At 37.4% G+C, this 26,434-nt stretch overlaps 2 protein-coding genes and 1 long non-coding RNA gene across 4 annotated transcripts in view; all 3 read left to right on the forward strand.

Annotated features, from left to right (window-relative positions):
• Nucleotides 1-3,049: 3,049 nt before the first annotated feature.
• On the forward strand, nucleotides 3,050-14,056 carry LOC115221713. The gene is made up of 6 exons (XM_036510831.1): nucleotides 3,050-3,054; nucleotides 5,765-5,878; nucleotides 7,332-7,445; nucleotides 7,734-7,755; nucleotides 10,067-10,154; nucleotides 13,816-14,056. The coding sequence occupies exons 2-6, from the start codon at nucleotides 5,785-5,787 to the stop codon at nucleotides 13,828-13,830; spliced, it is 333 nt and encodes a 110-aa protein (XP_036366724.1). The 5' UTR covers nucleotides 3,050-3,054; nucleotides 5,765-5,784; the 3' UTR covers nucleotides 13,831-14,056.
• A 318-nt stretch (nucleotides 14,057-14,374) lies between these two features.
• Nucleotides 14,375-22,909, forward strand: LOC118766952. The gene is made up of 3 exons (XR_005002861.1): nucleotides 14,375-14,473; nucleotides 18,483-18,489; nucleotides 22,899-22,909. It is a non-coding gene; the product is annotated as an uncharacterized LOC118766952 (long non-coding RNA).
• Nucleotides 22,910-23,189: 280 nt separating this feature from the next.
• LOC115221682 overlaps nucleotides 23,190-26,434 on the forward strand; it is a 54,193-nt gene continuing 50,948 nt past the window's right edge. Inside the window, exon 1 of one of the 2 annotated variants that reach the window (XM_029791886.2) lies at nucleotides 23,190-23,570. In XM_029791886.2, the coding sequence (XP_029647746.1) occupies nucleotides 23,516-23,570 (55 nt within the window). In that variant the 5' untranslated portion in view covers nucleotides 23,190-23,515. The remainder of the gene's footprint in view (nucleotides 23,571-26,434) is intronic. The other variant, XM_036510645.1, reaches the window with a different exon arrangement.

The following is a 26,434-nucleotide window of genomic DNA, read 5'->3' on the forward strand; positions in this document are numbered from 1 at the left end:
TAGAAAGGACAAAAAGAAAATAGGGAAGGCCAACTCTTGGTATGATAGCCATAAATACCAGAGTGTCATGTTCGTTGACACCACCCCTGGAGGTGAACTAGCGTACCACTTTAGAAGGACCCTAGATAACTTAAACTAAGAATTAAGGTTGTTGAAACCAGGCAACCCTATCAGATCTATAATTGGTAGAAGCTATCCTTTTAGTAGAACTCTCTGTACGGATAACTATTGCACTGTATGTAGATTTAGCCCACAAACGAACTGTAAAGCCAGAAATGTGGTCTATAGTATAAGATGTATAGAGGGACGATGCAGTAACAAGACAGTAACATACGTAGGGGAAACTGCAGAAGCATTGATGAGCGGGTGAATGAACATTGGAGACAACTCAAGGAGGTAAAAGCTCATCGATTCTGTACCAACACGCCGCAAGAAAACACGGGGGATCAATCAATAACATAGAGATTAAGATATTGTCCACACATAGAACAGATGCAACAATTAGACAAATTACAGAAGCTACACATATAATAGAAAATAAACCTAGCCTGAATAGAAAACTAGAATGGAGCAATAGCGCACACCACAACATATGACAATAGTGGATCCTGCAAACATAATAAATACACAGTAATTAAAGAAATAGAAATGAATATCTATATATATGTATATGTGTATATATATGTATATGTATATGTGTATATATGTTTGTGTATATGTATATATATATATATATGTATATGTAGTGTATGTATATATATGTATGTATATGTATATTCCTTTTTTTTTTTTTTCGATTAGATTTATTATTATTATTACTAATATTGTTGTTATACATACATACAAGCATATGTAATGATAAAATGGGTGGATGTAAACACATGAACAAAATTAGAACAAAAGCAACAACAACAAAAACAAAATACAAATTACAAGAATGTATATAACCAGAAGATACAAATATTACAGGCATCCCCCCCACACACACACTAAATAAACATAGACGCACATAGAGATATAAACATGCGCAAATGAAGACATACAATAGAAATATAAAATGGCTGACGGTTAGTAAGGAGAGACACAAGTAAGTGAGAAAACAAAGGACCACTGATGCGGTCACAGGAGTGTGACGAAAGAACTTTGGCCGAAATAAGATTAAGATTAATGTAAAAAATAAATATCACTGAAGCAAAATAACACCAAATATATAGTGCGTGTGTTTTTATTGGCTAAACTGGCAATATGACCATTCCGAAATATAACAATATCTGTTTCAACACACGACTTCACATAAAAAATCTTGCACAACAAATATTTAAACGTATAAATATTATATATAAATATATATATATATATATATATATATATATATATATATATATATATATATATATAAATATATTTATATATATATATATATAATATACACACACATACACACGTTTTATATGTGCATATATGTATGTATATTTTATATACATAGTATATATCTATTTACATATACATACATATGCATATGTACATACATACACACACACATATATATATATATACATACATGCATGTATATGTAGGAAGGATTGTTATAGCTAAATAACAATAAAAGGAACAGAGCAGAGTTATGTCCCCCTTATTCTGTCATTGGTGGTTGCCACTTTGATTGTCTTGCACTCTCAGCAGTCCTTGCCACATTGCATTTCTGCTAGAAAGATATCTAAACACAAGACGGACATTTAGTCTCTCTTCTTATTCTGCGTGATTCTCACTGGACTTTTATATAAAAACTAGCAGTATTGCTCGGGTTTGTAAGGGAAATAACTATATAAGCATTTTTAGAGAGTTATAGCCAAAAAAATAGCAAAAAAATGCACTAAAAATGGAAAAAAAATTATGTAAATTTTTTTTTCATCGTTGACTCATCGTAGACATTTTAGAGAGTTACTTCCCTTATATAATAGCGAAAAAATGCATTAAAATGGAAAAAAACGATGGTAATTTTATCTTTAAATCGTAGACGCATCGTAGACGCGCACTAATACCCAGAAGGGCTCGATATGAATCACGACTATAAGATACCCGGTTTTGGTTAAACTGCACCGCAAAATGTGGGAGTAGTTAGGAATCTAAATCGTAGGAGACAGACACTCACACTACTTGACTTTTATATATGAAGATGTGGCTATTAATTGGTGAAAGAAAAGAAATAGAAAGAGAGGTGGACAGAGAGAGGGGGTGGGGAGGATTTTAAGGATTGGCTCTGGGGTAAAGTAAGGTGCATATGTGTAAGGTGTCTAAGAATTGTGTAGGGGGTAGCTGAGAAGAAGAGAGAGAGAGGATAAGGAGGCAGAAGAGGAAAGGGTAGAAAAATTAGGTGAAAGGAAATGAAAGGAATTTAAAGAGAGAAGCAGATGTCTGGTAGTGTGATAGCCTAAAGTTTTTGGGGAGGAGATTTGGTAGTAATTGTTGGAGTCTGTCCTGGTTAAGGTCAGTGGCTTTGGAGTTAATGGAATTATGATATAAACAGTTATAATCAGAATATTAATTAATTATTGATACCAGAGGGAAAAAGACAAAAGTATATTAAAGATTAAAGATTAAAGTAAAATTATCATTAGGAGTAGGTTAACGAAATATATTTAAAATACAGCAAAGAACAGGAATTGAGGTATGAGTGCAACAGATCATAGAGGATATATTTTATAATTAGGGGGGATTTGAAAATTAAGGACTCGTTAGGAAAAACATAGTATATCTATATTAACCATTGTATGATGGATTCACCACTGGGATTGGGTAGGTATATATTATGATTAATGTGGAGATGCAATGGCCCAGTGGTTAGGGCAGCGGACTCGTGGTTGTAGGATCGCGGTTTCGATTCCCAGACCGGGCGTTGTGAGTGTTTATTGAGTGAAAACACCTAAAGCTCCACGAGGCTCTGGCAGGGGATGGTGGTGATCCCTGCTGTACTCTTTCACCCCAACTTTCTCTCACTCTTACTTCCTGTTTCTGTTGTACCTGTATTTCAAAGGGCTGGCCTTGTCACTCTCTGTGTCACGCTGAATATCCCCGAGAACTACGTTAAGGGTACACATGTCTGTGGAGTGCTCAGCCACTTACACGTTAATTTCACGAGCAGGCTGTTCTGTTGGTCAGATCAACCGGAACCCTCGTCGTCGTAACCGACAGAGTGCTTCCACACACATTATGATTAATAACCCATTTCACCCATTTGATCCGTCCAATAATTCTTAAATGATGAGAGAACATTCCTGCACACAAAACTGCTAAGTGCAAATTCTAAAATTAAAAAATTGATACACAGATAAAGGTAGGCTACTTTTTAGGCAATTTTTTAAATTGTCATTTCCCTTGCAATCGATTTGATCATTAGCAGGAAGTGACATTCAGAATAGATTGTTGACATTATGTAAGAACATTCCCACACACTCGTATTTATAAATATATATAAATTCATACTAACCTATCCAACGTGTGACACATTCAAGCATTTTCTGGATGCATGTCTATTTCTGTCCAATCATTTACTGTCATTTTTACAGCCTTTCAGTGTAAATTATTCTATGAAGTTATTAACTCTTACAAATATGCTTTGCAAATTGTCTGATGTCTTGAACATGTGCTAAGCAGATCTCATCCATATCTCCGCAGCTTTCATTTACTTGTGTGCTATTGTTTTACATCGGCAGATAGATATTAGGTTTTCTATATATACGTCTAGTGGTTAGGATTCCTGGTGTTCACCCAGGTGGCTCGGGTTTGATTCCCGGCATAGGAATGCATGTTTGTTGGCGTTAGGAAGGGCATCCAGCTGTAGAAACACTGCCAGATCAGACTGGGCCTGGTGCAGCCTTCTAGCTTCCCAGACCCCAGTTGAACCGTCCAATCCATGCCAGCATGGAAAGCGGACGTTAAATGATGATGATGATGATGATGACGTCAGACGAGCAGGTTGAATTCTTTTCCATGCTGGCTTGTTTTGAAGTTACAGAGATTTCTAATACTCAACATCTTAAAGGAACTTTCCAAGAATGAAATATCACAGCCAAAAACCATTTTAACAAAACATGGGCCTTAAGTAATTTAGAGATGTTTCTAGCTCTAAAATTTAATTCTTATTGTGATTGAAGATCAATGATCCTGTGTTGGGATGACATCTATAGCTAACTTTAACAATATTTCTATCAAAGGTCTTGTTATACTTAGGTATGTGGGAATTGAATGTGAGCATTTCCAGTTATATTTGTAGCCATCTTCATGCTGTATGGAGAATTATATTTTAAAATTTTCTTACATCAACAACTTTTTTTTCTTTCTTTTTTGGCCAGCCGAAGTTTCATTTGCTATAGGTTACATTGGAAGGTGGCAAGCTGGCAGAAACAGTAGCACACTGGGTGAAATGCTTAGAGGTATTTTTTCTGCTGTTACGTTCTGAGTTCAAATTCCGCCAAGGTTGACTTTGCCTTTCATCCTTTCGGGGTCAATAAATTAATACCATTTACGCATATAGACATATTTTACTCAGTGTTTTTACACATTTTTTCCTGTATTTTTGCCCTTAGCCCTGTTTCTTCTTGTGTTACACGTATGTATAATTCTTTTTGTGCATGCGTGTGTGTGTGCATATATAGACATGTGCGGGTATATACGTATATGGGCGTGTGTGCGTGCATAAGGGTATGTGCATATGTATACGTGGTTTACTCTTTGTATACTCCCTTATGCCGTTTTTCTGTATTGTTACCCTTAACCCCGTCTTTTCTTGTGCTTGTGCATATGAAGACATGTGTATGACCCTTTTCAGTGCATGTGTGTGTGGGGGAGGTTGTATGTATATGCATATACATTTGGCGAAGGTTGCGAGGGAGGATGTGTACGTTTTCAAGCGAGAGTGGATGAATGTATAGTTTTAGGCGCATGCAGGTGGGTGTCCGGGTGCACATGTGTAGGTATGAACAGGCACGCTTACACGAATACTATGAACTTTTACCCCCTTACTTTACTCCCTTACTTAGCGGTCATTCGCATAACACTTTTGTCTTAATAACAGTCAATCACACAGTAATTTCCCTTTGTATAACGGTCATTTTTCATAGCATTTTTCCAATGGCTGGATAACTGAAGAGATGGTGGCGTGGATTTCCACCTCGGCATCCGAAACTCGGAGTTTTATCATGGCTACAAAATAATTGTCACATATCACATTTACAGATATATATATATATATATCTTTATATATATATATATATATATATATATATATATAATGCACACACATACAGTTCACTAGTCTACAAGGAAGAGAGATCACTCACAAGGGGCAGGAATATTAACAACACTTTTACCAGTGACTGGGGAGTCGATATCATTTTCTTAACATGCTTTCCCTTGTTTTGTCTGTTTCATCATCATCATCATCATCATCATCATCATCGTTTAACGTCCGTTTTCCGCTCTAGCACGGGTTGGATGGTTCGACCGGGGTCTGGGAAGCCAGGAGGCTGCACCAGGCTCCAGTCTGATCTGGCAGTGCTTCTACAGCTGGATGCCCTTCCTAACGCCAACCACTCCGCGAGTGTAGTGGGTGCTTTTTACGTGCCACCAGCACAGTTGCCAGCGGAGTCTGGCATCGGCCACAATTGGTTGGTGCTTTTAATGTGCCACCGGCACGGAAGCCAGTCGAGGCGGCGCTGGCATCGGCCACGTTTGGATGGTTAAAAATTTTATTTATTACTTCCAGATGATCCCCAAACAAAGCCAATGCCATCAACAATAACTGAAGATCCTTCAACACGCAAACCAAATCCCAGTGCCACAACGAAGAAAACTGTTGCTATTGCTGCTTCTAATACAGGTAAATGGATTTCCTGCCACTCCTCCTTGTTACGTTGTTTTTGCTTTTGCTCTTGTTTAGCCCCAGGTCAGTCATGCTCAACAAAAAAATTTGTTATTGAGACATACTACAACTAGGAGTACATTATCTAATGTGCTTTGTATCTATGTAAATATATACATATACACACACACACACATATATATATATACACACACACACACACACACATATATATACACGTATCTTTATCTCAAAATGCAATCTCCTCATTCTACATTGAGTGAAAAATGGGATGGACCCTTTGGTTTTGTTTTGGTGTCTCGCTCTGTCGTACACAACTATGAGGATTTGCATCCCCAACGTAAATCGTCTTTTTCCCAAACTTATATTGTAATACATGTCCTTGGAGTAGTAATTGTGCGTGGCTGAAGAAGGCTATAGACATACAAATTACATCAATTATGCATTGATATAAACCGTCTAATAAAAGCCAGAAACATATGTACCACTAAATCCTTTGCATCATGTTTTTCTTTTGATAAATATATATATACACATATACATACACACACACATATATACACATAACTACAATAAACAGTATGAATAAATTATATTACGTGCGTTTCCATAATGTAGCTATTTATTTGTTCCGAGCTGAATTATATAACCAAACCCTTTCATCAGACATTTTGAACAGTTCACAGATAAGATTGATCTCACACACACATATCAGTACATGTATGAGTATGTATATATATATATGTATTCATGTATATCTGTGTGTGTGATGTACATGTGTGTATACATACATACATACATACATACATACATACATATATATATATTTAACAGCGGTGCATCAGCATGGCCGCAGCTCTGAGCTGAAACTAGAGAAAAAAAATATATGTGTATATATATATATATTATATATTATATATATGTATGTATGTGTGTATATATATATATATGTATATATATATATATATATATATATATATATATTATATATATATATATATATATATATATACATGTTCAGTTAAAGGTTAAATACCTCATGAAGAGATAAAAAATCGAATGAATTTACTGGTATATCACCTATTATAAATATTGAATATTATATTTAATCTTCAAGAACAAGGAAATTGGGTAAACTGAGGTTTGTAATTACTCAAGAAAAATAAAAAATGCAGAAGGATAAATTAATAATTATTTATTAATTACAAAAATTGACATAGTCTCTGACAGCTGTTTCGATTCAAAATTTTAGAAATTAATTAGAATCATGAAAAACATTATAACGTTGAATCTTATCGGATGTAGCAAGAAGGTATACTATTATATTTTTATAAAAATATTTTTGGATAAAATCATTGAAGCTTGTCTCTCATATTTACTTCTTTCATTTGTGTTTTTCCTTTTCTTTTTTTTTTCATTTCTAATGAATTTCTTCTTTTCTTTTGATCAGAAACGGTGAATATTATGATTAAAAGTGTCATAGGAACGCTAATCATCCTCATCATTGTGATTGTCTTTTCCATCATTCTGTACAAATATAGAGCTACACGGGCAAAAATTCAAAGTTAGTTTATGTCCATTCAGATTTCTTATAAACCACCTTTAAATTACATGTCTATGTCCACCTTGCCTTTGGTTTTATTCCTTTTGTCTACCTGTAGGTAACATTTACCTTTCTTCCTTCTATATTTTTTACCTTTTACCAATTCTGTGAGTGAGTCAATGTTTGTGTGTGTGTTTGATTTGGTGTATGCGTGCGTGTGTGTCTGTTTTTGTGTGTACGTACTTTACAGAAATGATTCTGTTCTCTTTAACCAATTCCATTAATTAAATCTCTCTTAGTCTCTTTCAGGACCTCGAAAAACTCCAGAAAAGTAAGATAAGATTTTGCTTAATTTTACATTGCCACTGTTGGGGTGGGGCTACCAGGGGTGGAGCTACCTGGGGTGGTGCTACCAGGGGTGGTGCTACCAGGGGTGGTGCTACCAGGGGTGGGGCTACCAGGGGTGGGGCTACCAGGGGTGGTGCTACCAGGGGTGGGGCTACCAGGGGTGGGGCTACCAGGGGTGGGGCTACCAGGAGTGGTGCTACTGCAGATTCATGTTTGTGTATGCATATATACACACACAAATGGTGTATGTCTGTGTGTGTGCCTATGTGTATATATGAATATACATATGCCTTTTATGTTTTAGTTGTTTGAGTCATTTGACTGGCCATGCTGGGGCACCGCCTCGAATATATGAGTGTATGTATATTAATTTTAGTAAGAATAGCTTTGACAATGTATTGTGGAAGGATTCCGACCACCCTTAAGTGACCAGAGGTGGACTGACCCATTGCATACCAATGCAGTCCTTTCTGTTGCACAATACATCTGATGCCTTTTATGGCCAAATTCTCTCTCAAAATGCTTCCACTATGTCATACATGCACAGAGACCAATTCTCACATTTCCTGTTTGTGCTTTTACAAATTTGCGAGTTCTTTGATGCTTTGTGACAATCTTATAATAATAATGATGATAATAATAATAATAATAATAATATTAATAATAATAATAATAATAATAATATTAATGAAATTATTGTATACAGTGCTCAGGTGCACCACAACTTGTCAGAGTATATGCAGTAATGTACAAATGTCTGGAAAGCGAACAATGTATGAGTCAGATACGTGCTTGCGTGTATATGGAGGGGAGAAAATCAGGTGTAGTGTTGGCGAATCTCAGAAAGCTTGGAAGTTTTGAAGGATGCAGTGCTCCGACAACTAACAACTGATGCCGGCAGTTTGTTCCATGCTTCAGCAACTCTCAGCGCGAAAAAATGCTTCCTAAAGTCATGGGAGCTGTGCTGTTTTCTTACTTTGTAAATATGTCCACGGGTGTTAGACAGGTGGAGTTTGAAAAGGTGCTCAGAGTCATTGTTTGTAAGATGGTTAATAATTTTATGGGTGTCTGCCAAGTCAGCTGCCAGATGTAGGAGTTTCAATGTGTCCATGCCCAGGGAAGTAAGGCGTTCAGAATATGGCAAATGCCTGATGGAGGGTATTCTCTTAGTTGCACGTCACTGAACAGCTTCCAGACGATTGATATCCTGGGCAAGATAGGGGTTCCAGACCGGTGATGCAAATTCCAGGTGAGGTCTTACCATAGCTATATAAAGCCGCAGATATCTTCATGTACATATTTACAGAATGGTATTAACAAATGGTTAATGCATTTCATGGATGACAACTAAATATGGTTATGAATCACAAAAGTACTTTTAAAATTTCAGAGTTAAAAAAATAAAAATGGGAAAAAGAATTCGTGCTGGAATATGAGTGTGTGTGTGTGTGTGTAGGTGTACTTGTGTGTGTATTTGTGTGTATGCATTTATATATCTGTATCATAAGTGCATATACAAATATATATACATCAATATGTGTATATACATATATACATTTTTGTAAAGATATATATATATATAGATAGATAGATAGATAGATAGATAGATAGATAGATAGATAGATAGATAGATAGATAGATAGATAGATAGATAGATAGATGGATGGACAGATGGATAGATAGATGGATAGATACAGATATACATATATATATATTTTTTATTTTATTTGTTATTTATGCTTTGGTTTATGTCTATCACTGTTTGAGTTGCATAATAGTGGTTTTATCTCTAATTTAAATTTTATATATTGATATATATATATATATATATATATATATATATATATAGTTATCAGTAATAATGAAGGGTGAAATTAATTGATTTGGAATAATTATCAATTACACCAAGTAGATTTCGGCATGTAAAAGCCCCATTCGAGGAAAATTTAAGTAATACTAAGTAATTAAGGGTTTAGCAACGAATTGCCTCACCAACACACCGAATTTAGAAATAGCAGTCAAAGAGATATAGCTATTCCTTCTACTAAAAGGGGGATCTCAGTAAAAACACAGCACTTGAAAGGCAAGTGTTTGCCTTTCAAGTGCTGTGTTTTTACTGAGATCCCCCTTTTAGTAGAAGGAATAGCTATATCTCTTTGACTGCTATTTCTAAATTCGGTGTGTTGGTGAGGCAATTCGTTGCTAAACCCTTAATTACTTAGTATTATATATATATATATATATATATATATATGTATAAGGTATGTGTAATCTGGTATTTGTGTTTTCTTTAGCAACCAGAGACAAGAGAATGCGATGAACAGAAGACTGGGCCTTATCCATTTGCAAGGGACTCCAAAGAATATACAGATGTACAACAATGTGGGTAAACTCATGTCCCTTCTTTCTGCTAAACACTCACACATACACCTGCACAAATGCATACATACACCCATATACACATACGTACACACAGACAATGACCCCTCTTCCTTGCTCTGATATCATCATCATCATCATCATCATCGTTTAGCGTCCGCTTTCCATGCTGGCATGGGTTGGACGGTTCAACTGGGGTCTGGGAAGCCAGGAGGCTGCACCAGGCCCAGTCTGATCTGGCAGTGTTTCTACAGCTGGATGCCCTTCCTAACACCAACCACTCCGAGAGTGTAGTGGGTGCTTTTTACGTGCCACCGGCACAGGTGCCAGGCGAGTCTGGTAAACGGCCACGATCGGATGGTGCTTTTTACGTGCCACCGGCATGGGGGCCAGGTGAGGCTGGCAACGGCCACGAACGGATGATGCTTTTTACGTGCCACTGGCACGAGGCCAGTCGGGGCGGCGCTGGCAACAGCCACGTTCGGATGGTTCTCTTACGTGCCACCGGCACTGGTATCACAGCTCCAATTTCCATTGATGTTGATCGATTTCGATATGTAGAATGGAATTAGTTGAGAAAGATTTCTCTAGGTTGATGCCATTCCTGTCTCCAATCCAAGGTTACATTCTGCATGGCCAGACATATCTTTTATGGACATTTTGGACCCAGTGGCATCCCTTGTAAGCAGATGATGCTTATTTACAAACATTAGGTTATCTCAGGATAAGGTGACAGTCACACACACACACATGCATATGTGAGTGTGAGTGTGTGTGTGTGTGTTTCTGTATATACATATATACCAATACAAACACACACACGGATATATATATATATATATATATATATATATACATACATACACATATTTATCAATATAAGGGTAGCAAAAAATTCAAGAAAAATTTTCCACCACCAGCGGTCTAGTGAGAAAGCAAAAATAGTCACAGACTATATAATATACATTCAACAATATTAAGGAATGGCCCTGATAGGCCATTCAACTCACTAGAAAGAGCAGATAAACTCAAACCGCTAAATAGTTGTAATTCTGAAACTAAAGTAGAAATAGTTTCAGAATTACATCTATTTAGCAGTTTGAGTTTGGCTGCTCTTTCTAGTGAGTCGAATGGCCTATCAAGGCCATTCCTTAATATTGTTATATATATACACATACGTATATATACATACATACACCTATACATATGTATGTATGTATGTGTATATATATATATATATATATGCTCGATCTGTAGGAAAGGTGTAGGTAGAAACTCCATTAGATGTACCCAGTGCAAGCTATGGACGCATAAGAGGTGCAGCAGTATCAAAGGGAAATTAACTGATAAGATAGCTTTCATGTGCGGCAGATGCACAGGGACAGTAGACACCACAGATACTCAGAAAACAGATTCCATCACATGCCAGGGGAAGAAACTAGAAGTAGTTGATAGCTTCCACTTCCTAGGTGAGCAAGTTAGTAGTGGGGGTGGATGCTCAGAGAGTGTCACCACTAGAATAAGTATAGCCTGGGCAAAGTTTAGAAAGCTCCTACCCCTACTGGCGACAAAGGGTCTCTCGCTCAGAGTGAAAGGTAGATTGTACGATGCATGTGTGCTAACTGCCATGCTTCACGGTAGTGAAACATGGGCGGTGACTGCAGAGGACATGCGTAGACTTGAAAGAAATGAAGCTAGCATGATCTACTGGATGTGTAATGTCAGTGTGAATGCACGACAGAGTGTAAGCACCCTGAGAGAAATGCTGGACATAAGAAGCATCAGATGTGGTGTGCAAGAGAGACGCTTGCGATGGTATGGTCATGTACTGCGGATGGATGAGGAGAGATGTGTGAAGAAGTGCCGCTCCCAAACAGTTGAAGGTATCAGGGGGAGAGGTAGACCCAGGAAGACATGGGATGAGGTAGTCAAGCATGACCTCAGAGCGTTGGGCCTCACAGAGGCAATGACGAAGGACTGAGATCTCTGGAGATATGCTGTGACTGCAAAGACCCGGGCTGCTTCCTGTACCAGTTCCGCATAGCCCCTGCCCATTCAAAGTACCTTGGATTCCAGAATATCCCGCTGTACTTGAGGAGATCTGTTGAGTCAAGTACATGAGCATCGAAATAAATATCAATGGAAATAGTAGTTGTGACACCTGTGCCGGTGGCACATAAAGAGCACCATCCGAACATGGCCGATGCCAGCACCGCCTTGACTGGCTTCCATGCCGGTGGCACGTTAAAAGCACCAACCAATCGTGGTCTATACCAGACTCCCCTGGCACCTGTGCTGGTGGCACGTAAAAAGCTCCCACTACACTCGCGGAGTGGTTGGCGTTAGGAAGGGCATCCAGCTGTAGAAACACTGCCAGATAAGACTGGAGCCTGGTGCAGCCCCTGGCTCCAAGATCCCGGTCGAACCGTCCAACCCGTGCTAGTGCGGAAAACGGACGTTAAACGATGATGATGATGCTGATGATGATGCATATGTGGGCACAGGATGTCAGGAAACTTGTACAGCAAAAAAGTACAAAGCACGAGTACGCGTTCGCCACCACAACCTCGTCTAGGCTTAGCAGCCCTTCCTGATTGTTTTCACTGTCCTGTTTGTGTTACCTATTTTGACCCTCCGCGAAATCCCAAATTTCATTTAGTTTGCTTTGCAGGAGCAACTGTTTCATTGAAAGCGTATATTGTTGTTAAATGTTCGAAATGTGAGACTAGGGAAACAGCCAGCAACTGATGAAGGGTCATTCTTTATGTTTGTTACACTCTGAGAATGTAATGGGTGCTCTTTAGGTGCCACTGGCACAGGAGCCAGTCAAGTGGAAATGGCATAGGTCACTCTTGAATGGTGCTTTTCACATGTCACTGGCATGGGTGCCTGTCAGGCGGCACTGGCATCGACATCGAGATAGACAGACAGACAGACAGATCTACTTATCTATCTGTCTGTCTGTCTGTCTATAATGGTGTTAACAATCCGCTTAGAGGTGTGGGTTAATGAGATAAAATATGAATTGGTCATTTGTTATGACTGGAAGTAACTGCAAACACTCAACGCACACACACACATCCACGCTGTCTGTTTCTTTTTTTCTTTTTCTTTTTACTTGTTTCAGTCATTTGACTGCGGCCATGGTGGAGCACCACCTTTAATCGAGCAACTCGACCCCGGGATTATTCTTTTGTAAGACCAGTACTTATTCTATCGGTCACTTTTGCTGAACCGCTAAGTGACGGGGATATAAACACACCAGCATCGGTTGTCAAGCAATGCTAGGGGGGACAAACACGGACACACAAACACACATCCACATATATATATATATATATTATATATATATATATATATATATATATATATATACATATAGTTTCCGCCTACCAAATTCACTCACAAGGCTTTGGTCGGCCCGAGGTTATAGTAGAAGACACTTGCCCAAGGTGCCACGCAGTGGGACTGAACCCGGAACCATGTGGTCGGTAAGCAAGCCACTTACCACACAGCCACTCCTGTCTGTTTCTTTTCTTTTAAATTTACTATTCTATTATTTTTTTTTATTCGACAGAATATGTCTTGTGGCTCTGCCATTTTCAACCCATTGCATTCTGTTTGCATTTTCACGATGATACTTATTCCGTTGTTCTTTTGCCAGGCATATGACTGTTGAGGAGAATGAGGAAGGCCCACTTCACATGGAACTTACCACAGATGACACTCACTGCAGTAGGAAACCACTGGTTCCCCTCCCACCACTGCTCTTACAGCTAAGACACAATATTACCATGCGTCTAGAGAGGAGACCTATCTCTCTCATTCTCTTTCCCATTCTTTCTCTCTATCTATCTAGCTATATATGCAGGTGTCTATCTGTGTCGGTCACTACTTAGCTAACTCTCATCTTTATATATAAAACAAAAGTTGTGTGTGTGTGTGTCTGTCTACTCTGATTTAGATTCTTAACTACTCCCACATTTTGCGGTGCACTTTAACCAAAAGCGGGTATCTTATAGTCATGATTCATATCGAGCCCTTCTGGGTATTAGCGCGCGTCTATGATGAGTCTAAGATTTAAAAAAAAATTTACCATCATTTTTCCGCATTTTTAATGATTTTTGCTCGGGTTATACAAGGGAAGTAACTCTCTAAAAATGCTTATATTGTTATTTCCCTTGCAAACCCGAGCAACGCCGGGCGATACTGCTACGTTGTTCTATAAACATAAGCTGTCTCTCTTCATGTCACACCCTGGTCTCTGTAGAATATTTCTTTCTTAACTGCTGCATTTCACATGTGGCTCCATGTGTATGTCTGTGTATCTGTGAACAGGGTGCATCAGTTTTTTGAGGTTATTTCTATGAATTTATAAAAAGACACATAGCACCTCAACAAAACGCTATATTTGAAAACCAATTGGTACAAATAATTTTGAGAATTGTTTAACCCTTTCGTTACCGTATTTATTTTGAGATGCTCTGTGTTTCTTTCAATTACTTTAAATATAACAAAGAATTTAGTAAAATAACTTACTTATCGTTCAGCCAGTGTTAGGAACATAAATTGTGACTAAGGTTTGGTGGAAGATTTTAATTCAAAACTTATGAAAACAAGACATTTGTATTACAGAGCCAGAGCTGGTTTCAGCCGGCTTGGTAACAAAGGGGTTAAGCACACATATTTAGTCTGGAAGAACTTTCGGGGAAGAACTTTGGTATGTCTTCTTTTAACTAAAATCTTCCTCTAGCTCTGATGATGCATAAAATCAAATATATACCTTTTTCACCTGTAAGAAGAATGACTCAGGAAATAACCGTTCTTTCAATTGCTTGATTAACCGACGAATTAATAAACTAATTAAGCATTTTGCTGCTCAAAGTCAATTGACTACACCAAGAGACATCCCAATTAAAGAAATATTAAACTGCTTAGAATTTTGTAGACACAGGCATTGTCAGAATTTCCTGTCGTTGCTTTTTTTGCGTATTTTGTTGGTTTTAGAAATAAAAACAGTTAAAAACGAATGCAAGAGTTTCGGTCTGTCAAGTGTTCCTCTTGTTTCAATGTTGTTTTACTTAATTCGTAGAAATGAAACAAAATATTAATTATTCTGAGCAAAGAGCAACAGTGGCTGTGTGGTAAGTAGCTTGCTAACCAACCACATGGTTCCGGGTTCAGTCCCACTGCGTGGCATCTTGGGCAAATGTCTTCTGCTATAGCCCCGGGCCGACCAATGCCTTGTGAGTGGATTTGGTGGACGGAAACTGAAAGAAGCCTGTCGTATATATGTATATAGGTGCAGGAGTGGCTGTGTGGTAAGTAGCTTGCTAACCAACCACATTGTTCCGGGTTCAGTCCCACTGCGTGGCATCTTGGGCAAATGTCTTCTGCTATAGCCCCGGGCCGACCAATGCCTTGTGAGTGGATTTGGTGGACGGAAACTGAAAGAAGCCTGTCGTATATATGTATATAGGTGCAGGAGTGGCTGTGTGGTAAGTAGCTTGCTAACCAACCACATGGTTCCGGGTTCAGTCCCACTGTGTGGCATCTTGGGCAAGTGTCTTCTGCTATAGCCTTGGGCCGACCAATGCCTTGTGAGTGGATTTGGTGGACGGAAACTGAAAGAAGCCTGTCGTATATATGTATATGTATATATGTGTGTGTGTTTGTGTGTCTGTGTTTGTCCACCTAGCATTGCTTGACAACTGATGCTGGTGTGTTTACGTCCCCGTCACTTAGCGGTTCAGCAAAAGAGACCGATAGAATAAGTACTGGGCTTACAAAGAATAAGTCCCGGGAGTCGAGTTGCTCGACTAAAGGCGGTGCTCCAGCATGGCCGCAGTCAAATGACTGAAACAAGTAAAAGAGAGAGTAAAGAGATCAAGCACTGCTGTCACTATAATAATCATAGCTCTCTCTCTCTCTCTTCCTCCCTCTCTCTCTCCCTCCCACCCTCTCTCTCTCTCACTCTCTCTCTACCTATCTATCTATCTTCTGGTTCAGTTTCTAAGTTTTCACCTTGATGTCCCTCACACAACTCACTTCCAACTTCTGTCTCCTTAAATTTCTGTGTATATACAGATGTTGGGGCCAGATTAAGACCCATAGACACTCTAAACCAGTGGTTTTCAACCAGGGTTCCGCCAGTACAGTCCAGGGGTTCCACAAGAAGTTACAAAACTGCTAAAATCGACAGTAATTTTTAAGTCTCCTGTGCAGATATGTGTGCATAAGACTATTAAATTATTGCACGGGGGTTCCACGAGCCAGCGGAATGTTTCCTTGGGGTTCCGCTCCAGCAAAAAGTTTGAAAAGCATTGCTCTAAACATGTAAAAGCTTTCCATTCCCCCAAATATGTTTAATTAAAAATACAAACAATAATAAACCATAAATTTCTATTCTTCAAAATCAAACAAATCGAACAGTAAGATGGAAAACTATGATTTATTTTGTATTCTTCCACTTTATGTTTCAAAAATGTTCTACTTTTTTTAATTGTAATCTCTTTGATGAGATCCACACAGTGGCACCATGAACATTTCAAAATACTTAATTACATACATATATATTATTGTTGCATGTGATTATAATAAAGAGTTTGGATTGATATTATTTGAGATATATAGATATACTAGCAGTATCACCTGGCGTAATCGGGTTTGTAAGGGAAATAACTATATAAGCATTTTTAGAGAGCTACTTCCCTTGTTTCACCCGAGCAAAAAATCATTAAAAATGCGGAAAAATGATGGTAAATTTTTTTTTAAATTGTAGACTCATCGTAGACGTGCGCTAATACCCAGAAAGGCTCGATATGAATGACAACTATAAGATAGCCACTTTTGGTTAAACTGCACCGCAAAATGTGGGAGTATTTAGGAATCTAAATCGGAGAAGACAGAGTCTCACACACACAACTTCAATTTTATATATAAAGATATTTCAATAGTTTTAGATTCTACTTAATATTTTGCCCGTCATAATTTTGCTGTTTTTTAATTTTTAATGTAATTGATATCTAGTTGAATGGTTAACACCCACCTAATAATACATAGGCGTTTGAATTAATTTTTTTACAATCCAGCAATTCTTTCACAAGGAAGTTTGTCTATCTACACACCAATGCCCTGATGTGACTTATATATAAGGGAACTGAATTGTTTATATATCAAAAAATGTATAAAGTCGAAACAAATTGTTGGCTTTTTTGGTTGTTTAAATAATTATGTTATATTATATTATATTCATAGTATATTATGTTATTTTATAAATAAATTGTTGGATTCTCAATTAATCTCTCTAATTTATTGTTTGCAATTTACATTGTACCCCTAATTCTGTGGTATTCAACCAATGTACCAGTGAATTGGGTGTTTTACACACCCCTTGAAGGAATTCTTCTCCTTTGTTTGTTACCTTTCATATATATATGTGTGTGTGTGTGTGTGTGTGTGTGTGTGTGTGTATGGGTAGGAAGATGGCTTGAGAAGGATGTTTGGAACAATGTGGAGGAGAATGGTAGGGACTCGAGGGGAATTGGTGAAAGCTGAGGTCAGCAGAGCAAACTCAGCACCAGGCAGCCTGGCCAATCCAGGTGATATATATGCATCGACAAATGCTGTTTACTATATTGTCATTCACTGATATTGGCCATCACACAAAGCTGTAAATGTTTGTTCTACCAAACAAATTTCTGAAAATCCACAATTACCCACAAATGTTTTATAATAACAAATCAGAAGAATGGGCTGAGCAAATCATTTTACAACCTCAATTGCAACATTATGTAAACCTCTCGATCTTGCAACATTATGTAATAATTCACACAACTATTAATTACTTCCCAGGTGTCATTCAATTGTCACATGATGAATAAGATTCTTCAGAATAGCATATAAGATATGCAGAAATTCATATAAAGAACCCTAAATATATGGTAGACATTTACTGTCTCTTGTGTCTGTTAAACCTATGAAAATGATTATAAAAGCTTTGCTTATTAAACCTTTGAACTGATATTGCTAAATAATTTTAGATTAGTTCTCACGTCACATCTATAGATATTTTTAGTGAGGGATAAATAATTTTATTGATTTCACAGACACAATCTATCTATCACAGTTTTAACCTCAATCTCCCACCCTACTAACGTGTCCATATATGGTCAGTTCTACCTTGCTTCCAACAGATTTGGGGATCCATCAGACGTAAATATAATTTTCGCTGCTCAAAGTGTATTTGCTACTCCAAGAGGATCTCTAAGACATCCCAATTTCAGAAATATTTATATTCTCTTCTACTCTAGGCCTGAAATTTTTGGGGAGGTGTGGGGTAGTCGATTAGATCAACCTCAGTATGCAACTGGTACTTAATTTATCGAACCCAAAAGGATAAAAGACGGAATTTGAAAGCAGTTACAGAAATATTAAATTCACTTGTCTAAGATTTGTTGTATATTATGTATATAGAAATAGAAACAGTTAAAAAAAATACAAGCATTTCAGTGTAATAAATGTTTCATTTATTTTGATTTTTTTTTACCTTTGTAGTGGTTAGTGAAATACATTATCCCTCTTTGAGAGGCACCATACAAATGAGGACGTATCAGATAACAGCCATGCTTCAGCTGCTTAGGCCCAGTTGTGTCCGCAGCTCTGATTGGTTGGTTTTGGTGCAGTTTTGTCTCTTGCTTTATTTCGCACCAATGTGTAAACCAACCAATTGCAACCTTCAGATAAGGTCCTGTGACACAGTCTTCTAGGTTCTTCTCTGGAGCCCACTAATCTCTTTATAAGACTAGATCAACAAACCATTTGGGTCTTTTGGTCCTAGACCATTGACCACAGAGCATCCAGCGACAGCCAGCAAGTTTGAGCGACTCAGCCATATTCCAGCGACAATACCAACACCACCGCTGCATTTCAGGACCTTTCTCTACCATCGATTTCAACAATATGTACGCACCAACATCATCCAGGTTTAACTACACACTGTTTGTGAATACTCACCAAGGTTAACAGCAAGTCTACCTGCGAGATCTTCTGTACCAAGTAACCCGGCATAGGATAGAAGCCTCAACCTCTACACGCGTAGTAACCGGCTCTCCACTCTGTAGCCTCAACTTCTCTGTTACAGAACCTCTGCTATTGTGAACTGATAATTATCTCCATTTGAGTCTGAATATTCATCTAGCGTCCTGATTATAGACTTTTCTATGCTCTGTATTATCTCACACTTATAAGGCACACACGTACACAGGACAGACACACTTGTCGCACTCACAGACAAACACTCTGCTACTCACAAACACTTAAATAAAACCTTTTCTTTCTTACATTATATGGTTGCGTTTTTCTTATTCCTTTTGGCTTCTTTTGTAAAGCAACCGTGCGGCGTTTTAAAGGAGACATTCGTGACCATCTCTTTTCAGACAGTCACTCTACACCTTCTTTTACTCAATACTTTGTTGAATATACATACACTGTATCTCAATGAAAGAAAGTAGGCATATATGAAAAACAAGTCATTTAACAAAGACAAGCAGCAACGCATGAGAGCACAACATCATGGGCAAAGACGTTCATTTTTGGTACGTAGATGCGAAGAGCCATTGCAAACCTCGTCAGAAACTTCATAAGAGCAAAAGAGTTAAGTACAACAATACGTACTTGGACATAGTATCTATTTCTTTATTGCCCACAAGGGGCTAAACACAGAGAGGACAAACAAGGACAGACAAACAGATTAAGTCGATTATATTGACCCCAGTGCATAACTGGTACTTATTTAATCCACCCCGAAAGTATGAAAGGCAAAGTCGACCTCAGCGGAATTTGAACACAGAACATAACGGCAGACGAAATACCTATTTCTTTACTACCCACAAGGGGCTAAACACAGAGGAGACAAACAGATTAAGTCGATTATATCGACTCCAGTGCGTAACTGGTACTTATTTAATCGACCCTGAAAGGATGAAAGGCAAAGTCGACCTCAGCGGAATTTGAACTCAGAACGTAGCTGCAGACGAAATACCTTTTTCTTTACTACCCACAAGGGGCTAAACACAAAGAGGACAAACAAGGACAGACAAACGGATTAAGTCGATTATATCGACTCCAGTGCGTAACTGGTACTTATTTAATCGACCCCGAAAGGATGAAAGGCAAAGTCAACCTCAGCGGGATTTGAACTCAGAACATAACGGCAGACGAAATACCTATTTCTTTACTACCCACAAGGGGCTAAACACAGAGAGGACAAACAAGGACAGACAAACGGATTAAGTCGATTATATCGACCCCAGTGCATAACTGGTACTTTTTTAATTGACCCCGAAAGGATGAAAGGCAAAGTCAACCTCAGCGGAATTTGAACTCAGAACGTAGCAGCAGGTGAAATACCTATTTCTTTACTACCCATAAGGGGCTAAACACAGAAGGGACAGACAAACGGATTAAGTCGATTACATCGACCCCAGTGCGTAACTGGTACTTATTTAATCGACCCCGAAAGGATGAAAGGCAAAGTCGACCTCAGCGGAATTTGAACTCAGAACGTAGCGGCAGACGAAATACTGCCAGTTCTCCACCTTGGACATAGTATCGCAAGAGAAACAGTGTGAGGAACAACGTCACCATGTTCTAATGCAAGAGGGTGCAAAATATTACTTATTCTGGGTGTTAAAACAACGGGTCATGCACTAGGAAAGAAAAAGTTTAAAACAAGCTAAACTACCATGATGGTCAAGTTTCTCTTTGTCTTTCTTCTTCTAATGAGTCATTCGTTGAGAGTTCCTGGTTTGAAATGACTTCACTACAATATTTTTTTTTTCGCTCGTTTACAAGACTTGACATACCAGGAACTCACTTAAGTTCTTTTTTCGTCATCTGCCACCTGTATTTCTTCTGCCAGAACATGAAATTATAAGAAGTCGTTGGTCGTACTTAAAGGTTCCCCTTCTTCAAATGGTTTTGTCTGTTAACAAATGAGAGATCTACTAAAGCGTTTAATGTCAATACACCTGGCTAACGCGATGAAATGCTAATTGCGACGAGCGACTGACGTAACCCTCTTACCTGTGTAACGGAGAATGACGTGAATGGGAAACGGAGATAAAGAGAGGGGGGAAGGAGCGGAGATAATAAAGAGAAAGGAAAAAGTTGACATAAAGAGAGTCCGAGGGGTAGTCAGAGAGAGAGAGAGAAAGGCAATGTGACAGAGCCGACCAGTAGGATTGGTGACAGGTAGAAACTCAAAGTAGAATGATAGATAAACTAGAGAGAGAGAGCGTGCGTAAGAAGAAAGAGACAAAGGCATAGAAGTTGACAAAAGAGAGAGAGAGAGGATTGATACATGTAAGACGAATGAACAGGTAGTAATTGAGGAGTCGTAAAGTAAATAGGTAGAGAAATAGAAATACAATTTACGGTGAAAAAAAGGACGTTAAGAGATAGATAGAGAGATAGACACAGACAGACACATAGATAGATAGATATAGAGAGACAGATAGAGAGAGAGAGACACACACACATAGATAGATGGGTATAGAGAGAGAGATAGATAGACACATAGATAGATAGATAGAGAGAGAGAGACAGATAGACAGGGAGAGAGATAGACACATAGATAGATAGAGAGAGGGAGAGACAGACAGATAGATAGATAGATAGATAGACACATAGATAGATAGAGAGAGAGACAGATAGATAGATAGACACATAGAGAGAGAGACAGACAGATAGACACATAGATAGATAGATAGATAGATAGATAGATAGATAGATAGATAGATAGAGAGAGAGAGAGAGATAGAGAGACAGATAGATAGACACATAGATAGAGAGAGAGAGAGACAGATAGATAAAGATAGATGGATAGATAGTGGAGAAAAGGAAAGACTAAGAGACCATAGCAATTAGAACCTGAAAGTGTGCCACTGTGTGTGTGTTTCGAGGTTGAGAGAGACTTTATACACACGCAAGTGCGTGTGTGTATCTCAAAAGTATCGAAGGGGAACGGCAATAATAAATTTGATGTTAATCTAATCCAGATAACATTTGAAGCATGTTTATCAACGGTTTCCAAATAACCATGAAGAACAATTTCCGTTTCTCTCTTCCTCACTCCCCCTTTCTTTCCCCCTCTCTCTCATCATTCGTTTATTTATAAATCGAAATTCATGTGCTTTTTTTAAAAAAAAAAACTCTATCTAGTTAGTTCTAGCCCGAGCTGGAGCAATCATGTGAATATACGAGTTGATTTTGCTGTTATTAAGACACAAGCTTGGTTTAAATGAGTTGCCCTTTAAGGCCAGAAAACATTTTAAAATCCCGTCTCTGGGACTTTTATTCTAAGACGATTTGTGTGATTTGAGGAAATTTTGGCAGCTATTTCGGATCTAATAGACAAAGTATTCGAAGAGCGAGCAAATTAAATTTAGAAAAAACCCCATCAAACAAGCGGGTGAGCCTATTGAAGAGAGGGACCCCAGGGGACATTATTTAACCTACACGGGATCTATATTTGTCTATACATAGACAAATAGATATGTACACAACTAATTTGAATAATACTTTACACAACCATTTAAGAAGACATAAATGTATTTTTTATGTAAAAAGAATGAATATTTTTTATTTATAGAAGGGAAAGAGAGACTCCACCATTCAATAATACGCACTCTGTAACTTTAACCGTCAGATCCCCCTCTCTCTATTCACTCTATGTGTGTGTGTGAGTGTGTGTGTATATATATATATATATATATATATATATATATACATACACATATGCTCATGGTTCATTGAGGTAAACACACACCTTTCTATTCTTTGAATCCGCAATAGTAATAATAGTTTAATGCGTGTGTGGGAGACAGAGAGATAGAGAGAGAAAGAGAGAGAGGGAGAGTGTGTTACGTACTATTTGAATAGCGTGGTGGGTGACTATGCCAACACATACACCTACGCACACACACACTCGAGTACACACCCTCCCACTTCTCACTCATACTCACACTCATTACTCGCACTCCATTGCAAAATGGCGTCTATACCCACCCTGATCCAGCAAGTGGTTGCTGTCCTGTAGAAATCAACTCACTTCAAACTTTCCTGGCACTTTTTCCTCCCCTCCATCTGCCCCACGATCGATCTACACCAACTTTATCCCAACAATTTTACCTCTTATTCCTACAATTATCCCTTTTAATCAACAATAACAACCACCAAGCACCTGCAAAGCAACAAATTCGGATTATTATCTTTCTTTTTTTTAATTTATAATTGATTTTCTTTTCTACTTTTGCACATTTCCATTCCCAATTATCTCCATCCAGGCGGATTAATTAATCAAGATGAACTTTCTTCTGGCGATTTCTGTACCTCTAACGACTTTCTTATTGTTGTTCAGTAAGTATTTTTGCATTCAAAAATTGTTTCTAACCAATCTTAAACACTTCACCTCCTCTCTCTCTCTATATATATATATATATTCTTTTATGTATGTAGGTATATATATATATTCTTTTATGTATGTATGTATATATATATTCTTTTATGTGTGTATATATATATACTTTTATGTGTGTATATATATATACTTTTATGTATGTATATATATATATTCTTTTATGTATGTATGTATATATATATATATATATTTTATGTATGTATATATTATATATATATTTTATGTATGTATATATATATATATATTTTATGTATGTATATATATATATTTTATGTATGTATGTATATATATTTTATGTATGTATGTATATATATATATATTTTATGTATGTATGTATATATATATATATTTTATGTATGTATGTATATATATATATATTTTATGTATGTATGTATATATATATATTTTATGTATGTATGTATATATATATATTTTATGTATGTATGTATATATATTCTTTTATGTATGTATGTATATATATATTACCAGATATGCATAAAATTAAGCAATGTTTTATTATTCAAAGTGTATGCGAAGCAAAATATAATTATATATATATATATATATATTCTTTTATGTATATATATATATATCTTTATATAGAGAGATTCAGATGAATATGGTACTTAAGTTGAGGCACCAGAATTTAGTATTGTATTAACCATACAATTTAAAAGTAAGGTGATTAAAATCAAAATAAGCAACACTATTTTGAATATATATATACATACATACATACATACATATATATATATATGCTTGTTATAAAAATTTCTCTTTATATATACACGTGTGTCTATCTCTCTCCTCTGTCTGTCTGTCTGTCTGTCTCTCTCTCTATATATATATATGTGTGTGTGTGTGTATATATAATATACACACGTCATATATATATATTTATGTGAATATAATATACACACGTCACATATATATATATATATATACACACACACACACACACACACGCCCACAACTCTTATATTCATATATATGTGGTCATCTTTCGTTTCCACCTATATATATATATATATATACACACACACACACACACACCTTTCCATATACACACGTGTGTATATATATATATATATATATATCTGTCTCTCTCTCCCCTTTAATGACACCACACCTTCTCACATATTTACTGTTTTATGTCATGTTTATATGCCTCTCTCCTCTCTTCCGACCTCCAAAACTAGGACAAGATAACAAGGCGGTCTGCTGAAAAATCTAATCTGAAGTTTTAAATTATTTCTATCTCCGGGCAACAAGCTTTTACGATGCTTTTTTCTCTCTCTCTTCAATTAAAAAATCTTAAAATGAACTTTAATTGCACGCACACACTTGAATTGAAAGAAAGAAATTGAAAAATACACGGGTTTTGAAATGGTAAAAAATTATTTAAATACTGAAGTGGATCTCCGTCGTTCGACTATGACGATTCTGTTGTTCAATCTACAGAACATGCTGCTGAATTAACAACTAAGTGGTTGAGTGTTCCATAGACATACTCTTTACTCTTACTCTTTTACTTGTTTCAGTCATTTGACTGCGGCCATGCTGGAGCACCGCCTTTAGTCGAGCAAATCGACCCCGGGACTTATTTTTTGTAAGCCCAGTACTTATTCTATCGGTCTCTTTTGCCGAACCGCTAAGTGACGGGGACGTAAACACACCAGCATCGGTTGTCAAGCAATGCTAGGGGGACAAACACAAACACACACATACATATATATACATATATACGACAGGCTTCTTTCAGTTTCCGTCTACCAAATCCACTCACAAGGCATTGGTCGGCCCGGGGCTATAGCAGAAGACACTTGCCCAAGATGCCACGCAGTGGGACTGAACCCAGAACCATGTGGTTGGTTAGCAAGCTACTTACCACACAGCCACTCCTGCGCCTATACATGTCTACCTTTTAACTTTATTCTCAGGCAAAATTGGGGGGACGAGGCTGTACTTTTTTAAAAATCTAAATGCAATCCAAAATACTCAACGGGCTTCAGTACAGTTTCCGTTTACCCTGTTTCACTTACGCAATGTGGATCAACCCGAAGCGGAAAAAAATGCCATTCATCTAAGATGTCAGGGTTTTGTTTCTATGAAGTCCCTGGGGCACAATTGCGGGCAGAGGTAAAGAATGCGTACACTACATGTTTTCGGCGCAACAAAAGCCCTAGTCCTAACCTTAAACCCTAACCCTCGCCCCTAAATCCTAACCGTAAACACCCTGTGTACGTATTATTTACTTTCGCCTAATTGTATAGGTATTCCTTATAAGAAGGTCGGGTGAACTTTCGAAATTGCTGTCCCTCATAATTTGGCATTTTCCAAAGTTTGTATATCACACTTTTGAAAACAATAAAGGGAAGCCCTTTTTCCCAAAGAAAAAAAAAGTAGATACATTTTTAATCATCTGCCTCCACCCTTCATCGTTCCTTTGGGACTGCAAATAAAAATCATTTTAATAGTGATTGCTGTTCCTAAGGCACGATGCAAAATGGGAAGAGACATTGAAAAAAAAATTCATAATTTAAATTTCTATTTTTTAGGATTTACCCCCTTTATTTTGAAATGTGTGGTACTTAAAAAGTCTGCAAAAACTCCAACCAAAAGGGAGGAATTCAAACTTGTGTGACCACCCTTCCGATAGTCCCGCCGTTATATCTAGGCTTACATTATGTAATATATCCCTTTTTCTTATTTAAAATATCAGTATGTAAACAGAGAAGAAACCGCCACTACCTTCCAGCTGTGACCATCACGGTCTTTTGTTTATTTTTTAAGGGTAGCTAGA

This window comes from Octopus sinensis, linkage group LG18 (assembly GCF_006345805.1).
Source record: "Octopus sinensis linkage group LG18, ASM634580v1, whole genome shotgun sequence".
NCBI lineage: Eukaryota > Metazoa > Mollusca > Cephalopoda > Octopoda > Octopodidae > Octopus > Octopus sinensis.

What these genes read in the sequence shown, in the direction of transcription:
- LOC115221713 (XM_036510831.1), top strand. Translation starts at nt 5,785, where the DNA reads ATGCCATCAACAATAACTGAAGATCCTTCAACACGCAAACCAAATCCC. An exon ending in TATTGCTGCTTCTAATACAG is followed by an intron (nt 5,879 to 7,331) that starts GTAAATGGATTT and finishes TCTTTTGATCAG; the next exon opens with AAACGGTGAATATTATGATT. An exon ending in CCTCGAAAAACTCCAGAAAA is followed by an intron (nt 7,756 to 10,066) that starts GTAAGATAAGAT and finishes TGTTTTCTTTAG; the next exon opens with CAACCAGAGACAAGAGAATG.